An 11,247-nucleotide genomic window follows, 5' to 3' on the forward strand; every position below is an offset into this window, starting at 1 on the left:
CAAACCTACCCTTCAAGCAGACATTGCTTTGGGTCAGGCAGTCGCAGATACATGACAAAATAAAAAAGTTCCCTTAAAAATGACTTGGGTTTCAAATACAAATACAGATAAAGTAGCTGCATCTGTTATGAAAGTTATATCAAAAATAATATCCGCCCTTATAAAAGCCTCCCCATAGTCAGGTATAATAAAGGACAGTGAAAGCATTGTAAAGCACAGAGAGGTCTGGTAAAGCATAGGGAAGCATTGTAAAGCACAGAGAGGTCTGGTAAAGCATAGGGAAGCATTGTAAAGCACAGAGAGGTCTGGTAAAGCATAGGGAAGCATTGTAAAGCACAGAGAGGTCTGGTAAAGCATAGGGAAGCATTGTAAAGCACAGAGAGGTCTGGTATTAAGCATAGGGAAGCATTGTAAAGCACAGAGAGGTCTGGTAAAGCATAGGGAAGCATTGTAAAGCACAGAGAGGTCTGGTAAAGCATAGGGAAGCATTGTAAAGCACAGAGAGGTGTGGTAAAGCATAGGGAAGCATTGTAAAGCACAGAGAGGTGTGGTACAGCATAGGGAAGCATTGTAAAGCACAGAGAGGTCTGGTAAAGCATAGGGAAGCATTGTAAAGCACAGAGAGGTCTGGTAAAGCATAGGGAAGCATTGTAAAGCACAGAGAGGTCTGGTAAAGCATAGGGAAGCATTGTAAAGCACAGAGAGGTCTGGTAAAGCATAGGGAAGCATTGTAAAGCACAGAGAGGTATGGTAAAGCATAGGGAAGCATTGTAAAGCACAGAGAGGTCTGGTAAAGCATAGGGAAGCATTGTAAAGCACAGAGAGGTCTGGTAAAGCATAGGGAAGCATTGTAAAGCACAGAGAGGTCTGGTAAAGCATAGGGAAGCATTGTAAAGCACAGAGAGGTATGGTAAAGCATAGGGAAGCATTGTAAAGCACAGAGAGGTCTGGTAAAGCATAGGGAAGCATTGTAAAGCACAGAGGTCTGGTAAAGCATAGGGAAGCATTGTGAAGCACAGAGAGGTCTGGTAAAGCATAGGGAAGCATTGTAAAGCACAGAGAGGTCTGGTAAAGCATAGGGAAGCATTGTAAAGCACAGAGAGGTCTGGTAAAGCATAGTCACAGGAAAGAATCTTCAGGGAAGCCCCGCCCACTTTTCTTGGTCCCCAGCCAATCGCTAGCATCCCTTTTCCTTTATGTTTCTGCAAAGAAAAAGAAAAAAAAAAATGTTATTTGATATGTTCTTGAGTTCCAGTTGCCTGTCTTAGATATCTGTAACACAGGCTAGATCGTCCGTCTTTATAGAAGAGCCAGCGCCATCTAGTGATCACACGCTTCGAATCAAATTTCTTTTGCAGTTCAGTCTCCACGCCTCAAGCCTGCCCTGGACTGGAGGGAGCCCCCTTTCTCTTAGGGGGGGTGAGGGAGTGAGGGAGCAGTTCAGTCTCCACGCCTCAAGCCTGCCCTGGACTGGAGGGAGCCCCCTTTCTCTTGGGGTGAGGGAGCAGTTCAGTCTCCCTTTGTCTAATTTCTCCTATTCAGAAGTCATGGAAATTTACTGGTATAAAAACTAGGCACTCAAATACTTACCAAACGTCCATAGATTCAAATTACATTTTGTACGCTGTTTGCAGTTGTGTTTGAGCTGCTGTCCTTGAAAAAGGAGGACATTTCGGGGCACCGTTCTCCTTGCGAGACGTCTCGTTCAATTACTGAGCTTATTTTTAGAGGAGACGGTTATCTAGTCAGAGATACCCGGGTGTTTAGTAAGCAAGGGGTCTGAGTGAGGAAACGTGGGCACTACAGTCACCAGCCCTAGTCTTGCTCCTAATCAAGTGTCACAGTAAAATATATATTAAAAATGACTGATTCACAGCATGCGAGAGAAGCGTTTGTGAGATTACTGGCAGTGTTAACACATTGAATTACAGACCGCTTTGTACTTTTTCCCCATATAGTTAACAAAAAACTGACAAATTGACAAATGTGACACTTCTAACCCTAACATGAAAGATTACTTACTGTATGGTTTCCGGTAGACTTTTTTTTTTTTGTGACAATAAAAGATCTGAATTGTGTTTATAGTTTTTTTATCTTAAAATTAAATCTCAATTCTAAAATTCTAGGTGATGCAAAACTTTTGGCCATAGCTGTACAATTATACCATCCTTTTTTTTATGACGTTTGCAATCATTTGTGATTCCTATTTTTTTATATATTTTTTTTAAATTAGCAAGTCTGTGTTAAGGTGTTTTGAGTTCTCACAGCTAATGGAATCTTCAGTTCTGTCTGCCGGCCATAGACACACGAATCCAAGGTTAGATTAGAGTCTTTCTATTAGCAACAGTGCCATCTAGTGCACAGCCTAGAAATGTAACGATCAAATCCATTTTGGTTCATCAGAACATACTTGAATATAATCTGTTATTAACAGAGTCATTCAGCAGAGGCTTTTATCCACAGCGACTTCCAGAGACTAGGGGGGTGAACTCTGCATCATCAACAACTGCTGCTGCTGCTGCTGCTGCTGCAGAGTCACTTCCAATAGGAGCTCGTTTGTTTGACGTCTCATCCGAAGGACGGAGCACAAGGAGGTGAAGTGACTTGCTCAGGGTCACACACACACACACAGGGAGTCAGTGGCTGAGCCGGGATTTGAACCTCCTGGTATCGAGACCCTTTCTCTAACCACTGGATCCACCAACCCTCCTTCGTTGTTTTCATCTAATGCTAAGAGATAAATGATTTCTGGCTATAGGCAGAATCCCTACCTCTAATTCAAGTATCTTTATCCCCCTCTATGGGGCTGCAAACAGAGTTTTAAAACCCATTCCCTTACCTCTAGATCCTAAATATGAAAAGTGAGAATATTGCCAAATGCAAGCAAGAGGTAAGACGATTTTAACCCCTTGTTCTCCACTCCTTTAAAAAAGGGGGGCCTGGTATGATTTAGCATGACTACACAGCCCAAATGAAATTGTAGAAAACAAAACAATTTCATAAATCTTACCTGTTTTGCTCTTTTTGCGTGTATTTTCATTTTAAACCGTATTCTGGGTTGAAGCATGTTATTGGCTGAAAGCATGCGTCAGTCAATAGGGGCAGCAGCTGGTTGGTTAATGACAGGAAAGATGCCATTGAAGGGGTGGGGTCAAGCAAGTGTAAGACTAACCGAAAGCACGCGTTGCAAACAGAGATTTCTTTAACATAGGGTAGTACCAGATACACTTTAAAACAAAAATATAACTTTACTATAACATATGCTTCTTTCAAAACTGGACGTGTATATAGCAAATGGAAGCAGGAATTCTGTACGGATTAATTTATATATATATATATATATATATATATAATGTTTCAAGAAAACAGATATATAAAAAGAGAGACAGTAGATATGTTAGAAGTTAATTAAATTAAACATAAGGCTTTTAAAACAAATAATTTCTTTCATTTATTTAAAACATTTTCCTTCATCATATTATTATTATTATTATATTTTTATAAGTGATTTCCTTCCATGTTAAAAAAATAATAATAATACAAAGACACACCCACCCGACCCCAAAACTCCGTTTCAACCTTTAATCCCAGCGTACAAGCCACGCCCACAGACTCGGACGCGATTGGTCGAGGTGACGAATACCCGCCCCATTTCGTAAACATTCTATTTACAACAGTTAGGTGGAAAAAAAAAGTGGTTTGGAGGCACAGCATCTTAAAAGACATTATGAACGCAGAACTACGAGAAGAGATGAATATTAAAAAGTGCTTCAATATGGAAATCACTTTTCACTGGGTATTAAAATGACAACGAAATAAATACACAGACAGAAACAAAAGAACGGTGTCTTAACTGAAGCCGATCTGTAGATATTAAAGTCATTCACCTTGTGCTAGAAATTTGAGGAGGCATTCCTTTTCGCCCTACACCAGTCAATTAACACTGTTCAGTTTTAACAAAACGCTACTGTGTCCCCATCCATTCAAATTGTAACTCTGCAATTGTTATCAATTACAGCGTAATTGTAATTGAACCTGCGTAATTGATCAATTACAGTTGAATTACACACCTCTTTCCAAGCTCAATCATTCATTGCAGTTCCATGCTGCGTTTTTACAGAGCGATCGTTTCTTCCAACTCGTTTTAAAACCTGTTGGTGTATTTGTACCTGTGATTACCAGTGAACAGATGCTGTGCCATTTATTTCCTTTCTGGTTCTTTTGTTCTTAAAGAAAAAAAAAAAGAACCGCTCGAAGCTTTGAAAGCCATTTCAAATCGTTTTTTTTTTTGTTTGTTTGTTTTTTTTTCTCACATTTCCTCTTCCTGTTTCATGGTGTCTGCAAGCATTCTGCGCGGATTCTGTTTGCAAACCCACTAAAATCGTCCTTTAGCGGGCTCTGAGTTTGTCTGGAAAACCCTAAAGTTGCAGAAACTGTGCAGCCTTCCCACGTTCAATTCAAATCAGCCACGGAACCAGTCAAAAATAATCACAAACACCAATAAAACAGTAAAAGTTATTTAAAAAAAAAAAAAACAGGCAGGTTAAAAACCATTAGAAAGAGTGGATGAGAAAATTAGGCATTGGGTTTGCGTTGTTAGAAGGTAGGAGGAGGAGAAGACGAAGAGAGTCTCACTATTTCACCAGAACTGACTTGGTCAAGAAATGGTCCGTCTCAGAATCTGTCCCTCCCGACACTGGGTTCCTAACCCCGGAGGAAACGGTCCCAGCAGAAGACGAGGATGAGGAGGAGGAAGAGGAAGAGGAGGGGGAGGAAGGCAGCGAGCCGGGAGGAAGGCTGTACATGTAAACCGCTCCGATCACCAACCCAGCCCCGAGGGCGAAAAGCAAATCCACGTGAAACCCGAAGAGGTACACCGAGGTGACCGTGGAGACGATGATCGAGAACGAGGTGGCGAAACCCTTGAGGATGTTGTCCGCGTACTTGACCACCACCGCCACCAGCAAGCCCCCGAAGGCCTGGTTGAAGATGACCCCCCAAACCAAGGGCGTGTACCCGAAAAAAAAGCCCTTCTCCCCAATGGCAGCCCCATCGTTCCACCACATCCCCAAAAGGCCCAGCCCGCTCCCGAAGATCCCCAACTGGACGTTCCGCATCCAGACCGAAGCCGAGCTGCCTTTGAGGATCTTCTCGAAGTAGACCCCAGCAAAGCCGGAAGACAGGCAGGAGACGATGACGGCCGCCAGTCCCTTGGCGTAGTTCTGGCTGTCGTTTTCGACCGAGGCCTCCTTCCGCCCCCCTTCTTGTTCCACTTGGACGATCGCCACACCGGCAAAGAGGAGCAGGAGCGAGATCCACTGCAGCCTGGACAGGCTCTTGCGAAGCATCAGGACGGAGAATATGGCCGTGGTCAGGATCTTCAGCTGGTAGGTCACCTGGAATACAAAAACAAATCAGGTCGGGATGGGGGGAAAGGTCCGGGGGTCAAATTTTGTTTTTTCAAAGGTTCAGTGTTTCTGAGAAAGACTTCTAGTGGAAACGCTTGCCGTTGAATTTATGAAGTTTCTTTCAGTGTTTCTATTGAAGACGCTGAGAAAGACTTCTAGTAGAAACGTTTGCCGTTGAATTTATGAAGTTTCTTTCAGTGTTTCTGTTGAAGACGCTGAGAAAGACTTCTAGTGGAAACGTTTGCCGTTGAATTTATGAAGTTTCTTTCAGTGTTTCTATTGAAGACGCTGAGAAAGACTTCTAGTGGAAACGCTTGCCGTTGAATTTATGAAGTTTCTTTCAGTGTTTCTGTTGAAGACGCTGAGAAAGACTTCTAGTGGAAACGCTTGCCGTTGAATTTATGAAGTTTCTTTCAGTGTTTCTATTGAAGACGCTGAGAAAGACTTCTAGTGGAAACGCTTGCCGTTGAATTTATGAAGTTTCTTTTAGTGTTTCTATTGAAGACGCTGAGAAAGACTTCTAGTGGAAACGTTTGCCGTTTAATTTATGAAGTTTCTTTTAGTGTTTCTATTGAAGACGCTGAGAAAGACTTCTAGTGGAAACGTTTGCCGTTTAATTTATGAAGTTTCTTTCAGTGTTTCTATTGAAGACGCTGAGAAAGACTTCTAGTAGAAACGTTTGTCACTGAGTGTATGAAGTTTCTCTCAGTGTTCCTGGACTCAGCTATGGTGTATTTCTCACCTGGAAGGTGGCTGCAGGTAGATTGGAGATTGCCACGTACTGGAGGTTGTTTTGCAGGGTGTAGATGAGAGACGGCACTGCCAGTTTCAGTGTGTCTAAGTACTGAATGAAGATCGAGTCGTACAACAGCACCAAAAACTCCTTCAGATTCCCTGCAGCACAAGGAAAAGACATCCAGACAGGGAGGGTCACAAACTACTACAAAGAGGACACAGGTCAGCCCTGTAGGTGTCTACAGCTATGACCAAAAGTTTTGCATCACCTAAAACTTTATTAACATAATTTAGGATTTAAATTTAACTTTAACATCGTGTAATCAAAGAAGCTCCAAAAATAAATGTAAAAAAAAATCGCCAAAAGTCTACCGGGAGCCATAATAGCAGCACAGTAGTCTCGTCAAGTATGTGGGAAAACTCCAAAACGGTGTGGAATTCAATATGTTAACAAGGGAACATTATTCAGCAGCTTTCATTGGACTCTATGAAGCTGAGGGAGTTCATTCTATATAGAGGGTGTGTAATTCAATATGTTAACAAGGGAACATTATTCAGCAGCTTTCACTGGACTCTATGAAGCTGAGGGAGTTCATTCTATATAGAGGGGGTGGAATTCAATATGTTAACAAGGGAACATTATTCAGCAGCTTTCATTGGACTCTATGAAGCTGAGGGAGTTCATTCTATATAGAGGGGGTGGAATTCAATATGTTAACAAGGGAACATTATTCAGCAGCTTTCATTGGACTCTATGAAGCTGAGGGAGTTCATTCTATATAGAGGGGGTGGAATTCAATATGTTAACAAGGGAACATTATTCAGCAGCTTTCATTAGACTCTATGAAGCTGAGGGAGTTCATTCTATATAGAGGGGGGTGGAATTCAATATGTTAACAAGGGAACATTATTCAGCAGCTTTCATTGGACTCTATGAAGCTGAGTGAGTTCATTCTATATAGAGGGTGTGGAATTCAATATGTTAACAAGGGAACATTATTCAGCAGCTTTCATTGGACTTCAAGAAGCAGAAAAATCAGTTCATTGTATAGGGTGAGGATGCAACACTTTTGGGCAGAGCTGTGGAGTGCGCGTCTTACCTCTCTTCTGGAGCAGGATCAGCAGCAGGCAGGTGGTGACCTTGAGCATTTCAGCCACGACCACGGCCGTGGTGGCAAAGAATCTCTCCCCAGGGAGGGTGCGTGCGTAACGGATACTCAGGATGAGGGAGGCGTTCTGCACGACCAGCACAGCCAGGCTGATGTACTTCAGCTTCTGATTGGCTGAGGAGGAAGAGAAGGAGAGACTCAAAGTCAGAAGTATTACTATTGCAGTGCCCCCCCCATGCTTCCCTATGCTTTACCAGACCTCTCTGTGCTTTACAATGCTTCCCTATGCTTTACCAGACCTATCTGTGCTTTACAATGCTTCCCTATGCTTTACCAGACCTCTCTGTGCTTTACAATGCTTCCCTATGCTTTACCAGACCTCTCTGTGCTTTACAATGCTTCCCTATGCTTTACCACACCTCTCTGTGCTTTACAATGCTTCCCTATGCTTTACCAGACCTCTCTGTGCTTTACAATGCTTCCCTATGCTTTACCAGACCTCTCTGTGCTTTACAATGCTTCCCTGTGCTTTACCAGACCTCTCTGTGCTTTACAATGCTTCCCTATGCTTTACCAGACCTCTCTGTGCTTTACAATGCTTCCCTATGCTTTACCAGACCTCTCTGTGCTTTACGATGCTTCCCTGTGCTTTCATGGTGCATTATTACACTTTGCTGTGCTTTTATTTATTTACTATAGGACATTTTTTATAAGGGGAGAGACACAAACACAGTCAAGTAAGCCCACTTTTAGTGAAGTGACTTGCTCAGGGTCACACACAGTGAGTCAGTGGCTGAGCCAGGATTTGAACCGGGGACCTCCTGGTTACAAGCCCCTTTCTCTAACCACTGGACCACACAGCCTCCTTATATTAAAGATCTGTAAACACAATGGAATACATCAGATCACAATGCAACTCTGAACTGGGACAACTGGAAGAACAAGGTTAACCTTGTTCTTCCAGTTGTCCCAGTTCAGAGTTGCATTGTGATCTGATGTATTTCATTGTGTTAGAATAGAACATTTTATAAAAGCAGAAAAAAAGATAAACGTAAACACAAAAAAAGATAAAAGGCTAGTGTACAGTTTGATTGTAACATAAGAAAAAAAAACTAAGCCGGTTTGTAAAAACTAGAACAATTTAAAAAAAAAACAGGTTCAATAAACATAGGTGAAAATCACAGCTATTAAAATAGTCTCAAGTCACACCCAGTAATTTGGCAGCTTCTGTGCTGTAGGGATTGTCTCTTATTAACTGTAGAAAATTCACTTTTTCACTCTCGCTAACAGTACACCGTCACAAACAAACAGAGAAATGATTCAATATTGATAGTGTATTCCCTACCACCACTCGTCAAGGATACTTGAGACATCTGTGAAACGCAGTCTGTGAACAGGAATCCTGCAGCTTGAAGCCAACCTCCTGCTCTTGCAATCAAAAGGGACTGAATCTGCTACCCAGTTACGAGAGACTGAGACAGCCTGCAGCTGGGATAACCAGATTAGTAATTGCATTCCATTCTCAGCCAGTAATTTACAAGGTGCTGATGACTAGTGGAGAAAGAAGGGGGAAGACGAGACAGAAAGCGCTGGGCTGCAGTGTGGAAGGCAGTGGGTTTGAGGAGCTCAGTGGTTAAAGAAAGCGCTGGGCTGCAGTGTGGAAGGCAGCAGGTTTGAGGAGCTCAGTGGTTAGATAAAGAAAGCGCTGGGCTGCAGTGTGGAAGGCAGCGGGTTTGAGGAGCTCAGTGGTTAGATAAAGAAAGCGCTGGGCTGCAGTGTGGAAGGCAGCAGGTTTGAGGAGCTCAGTGGTTAGATAAAGAAAGCGCTGGGCTGCAGTGTGGAAGGCAGCGGGTTTGAGGAGCTCAGTGGTTAAAGAAAGCGCTGGGCTGCAGTGTGGAAGGCAGCAGGTTTGAGGAGCTCAGTGGTTAGATAAAGAAAGCGCTGGGATGCAGTGTGGAAGGCAGCGGGTTTGAGGAGCTCAGTGGTTAGATAAAGAAAGCACTGGGCTGCAGTGTGGAAGGCAGCGGGTTTGAGGAGCTCAGTGGTTAGATAAAGAAAGCGCTGGGCTGCAGTGTGGAAGGCAGCGGGTTTGAGGAGCTCAGTGGTTAGATAAAGAAAGCGCTGGGCTGCAGTGTGGAAGGCAGTGGGTTTGAGGAGCTCAGTGGTTAGATAAAGAAAGCGCTGGGCTGCAGTGTGGAAGGCAGCAGGTTTGAGGAGCTCAGTGGTTAGATAAAGAAAGCACTGGGCTGCAGTGTGGAAGGCAGCGGGTTCGAGGAGCTCAGTGGTTAGATAAAGACAGCGCTGGGCTGCAGTGTGGAAGGCAGCGGGTTTGAGGAGCTCAGTGGTTAGATAAAGAAAGAAAGAAAGAAAGAAAGAAAGAAAGAAAGAAAGAATTGTCAGTTAACCCTAACTGGGGATTCTGAGTAGAACTCAAGTTCGGAACTAGCATAGAATTCTTATCTCTTCCTTGCAAATATTGTCAGTGGCCTTTTATTTTTCTTTCAGTTTATTATTTATTTATTTATTTATTTTTTATAAAATTCAATTTGGCCCGTTTCAAAACACAACACCTCTATAGATTAAAAGCTGCTGCCGATTCCAGGACCTTTATCATAAATCACACGCCAGTAATCAGAGTAGCATCTGTTTATGGGAAACATTTGCATATCAATCAGATGCTGGTCTCCAGGTTTGAAATCGCTGGCTGTGAGCACCCAAGACGGCGAGCCGCAGCACGCTGCCCGAGTCCAGCCTCCAACATGCCGATCGCACGAAGGCGCTGCTCTCTGGACAGACGTGGCATGTTGTTTTTTTCTGTGATTTTCTTTATTGCTTTTATTCAAGCTTGCAATTCAACAGCTGGAATCGCTCCATATCCAGCGTCCAATCAGCTGTCTCACTGATTAGGTGATTAAGTGCATATATATATATATATACGTCGAGCAAAATATATACAGTACACCAGAAATACAGTTAAAAATTAAACCCAACATTTCTGCAAAAAAAGGAGTGAAACTGGTGATCGTAGACAGATGAGAATTATTATTATTATTATTATTATTATTATTATTAAATGCATGAAACAAAGGCACAAACGATGCACCAAAAAATAATAATAACAACACAAAAATGAAAATTTTGAGTTCCACCCCCCCAGGAGCACCTCCTGACCCGGAAGCACAACCCCGACACGTAGCTACCTCTCTTTCTCTCTCTTTATATATATATAAAAAACTGTAAATCCTTTTTATACCGATTTAAACACCCCGGTTTCTTACCCTCAGTTTGCCTCCTGGTCCCGGTAGCTCCCGTTTTTTCAGCTCCTGTCCCGTTACCCGCTGTCATGTTGGCAATAATATTTATAGACACACACTCGTACTGTCCTTAATATAACCGCCCCCCCCAGGTCCCAGGTCTGGCCCCTCTGTCGTTTCTCGTTCGCATTACTTATTTTATTTCAAATTAATTTATTTATTTTCCCTTACACGCCCCTCCTCTCAAGCAAAACATCCCGTCACCAAATGCCCGGTCTGTCAAAGCCGCATTGTCGCCCCCTGTCGGTTTGGAGGAATACAATCAATGAACAGAGAAAAATCAATACAGTCATTTTCTTTTTAGTTACAATAGTTTAAAAGTTCAGAAACTTGAGTTAAAAATAGTACAAAATCAGTCGCTTGTCGCCAATTTGCTAGAGACATACAAATAGTAAAAATGCCGTACCTGCACATTTTTGCTTATCGTGTTGTTTCGGTATTTTGACGATGGTTAAAATGGATTTTTGAATACATCCCATTGCAGTGCATTTGTAAAATGGTGAAAGTGATGTATATTTGTATAACTTCGGGGATGGTTAGGGCTCTGGACTCTTGACCGGAGGGTTGTGGGTTCAATCCCAGATGGGGGGGACACTGCTGCTGTACCCTTGAGCAAGGTACTTTACCTAGATTGCTCCAGTAAAAACCCAACTGTATAAATGGGTAATTGTATGTAAAAAT

The 11,247-nt window shown here is 42.7% G+C and overlaps 1 protein-coding gene across 2 annotated transcripts; it reads right to left on the reverse strand.

The window, feature by feature from the left end:
* Window positions 1–1,061: 1,061 nt before the first annotated feature.
* On the reverse strand, window positions 1,062–10,807 carry slc35a2 (solute carrier family 35 member 2). 2 transcript variants are annotated; one of them, XM_059017351.1, is made up of 5 exons: window positions 10,531–10,807; window positions 7,244–7,426; window positions 6,151–6,302; window positions 4,654–5,396; window positions 1,062–1,202 (listed from the first exon to the last, which is right to left on the reverse strand). In XM_059017351.1, exons 1-5 carry the CDS (start codon window positions 10,595–10,597, stop codon window positions 1,178–1,180), a joined length of 1,170 nt encoding a protein of 389 aa, XP_058873334.1. In that variant the 5' UTR covers window positions 10,598–10,807; the 3' UTR covers window positions 1,062–1,177. The 2 variants fall into 2 exon arrangements, with proteins under 2 accessions (XP_058873334.1, XP_058873335.1); XM_059017352.1 differs by lacking the exon at window positions 10,531–10,807 and adding an exon at window positions 8,598–9,227.
* Between the last annotated feature and the right edge of the window lie 440 nt (window positions 10,808–11,247).

Source organism: Acipenser ruthenus, chromosome 56, assembly GCF_902713425.1.
Source record: "Acipenser ruthenus chromosome 56, fAciRut3.2 maternal haplotype, whole genome shotgun sequence".
Lineage (NCBI taxonomy): Eukaryota > Metazoa > Chordata > Actinopteri > Acipenseriformes > Acipenseridae > Acipenser > Acipenser ruthenus.

Coding starts and splice junctions, on each gene's coding strand:
- slc35a2 (XM_059017351.1), bottom strand. CDS start 10,597: ATGACAGCGGGTAACGGGACAGGAGCTGAAAAAACGGGAGCTACCGGG. Junction 6,303..7,243: donor GATCCTGCTCCAGAAGAGAG/GTAAGACGCGCA, acceptor CTTGTGCTGCAG/GGAATCTGAAGGAGTTTTTG. Junction 1,203..4,653: donor ACGGACCATTTCTTGACCAA/GTCAGTTCTGGT, acceptor TTTTCTTTGCAG/AAACATAAAGGAAAAGGGAT.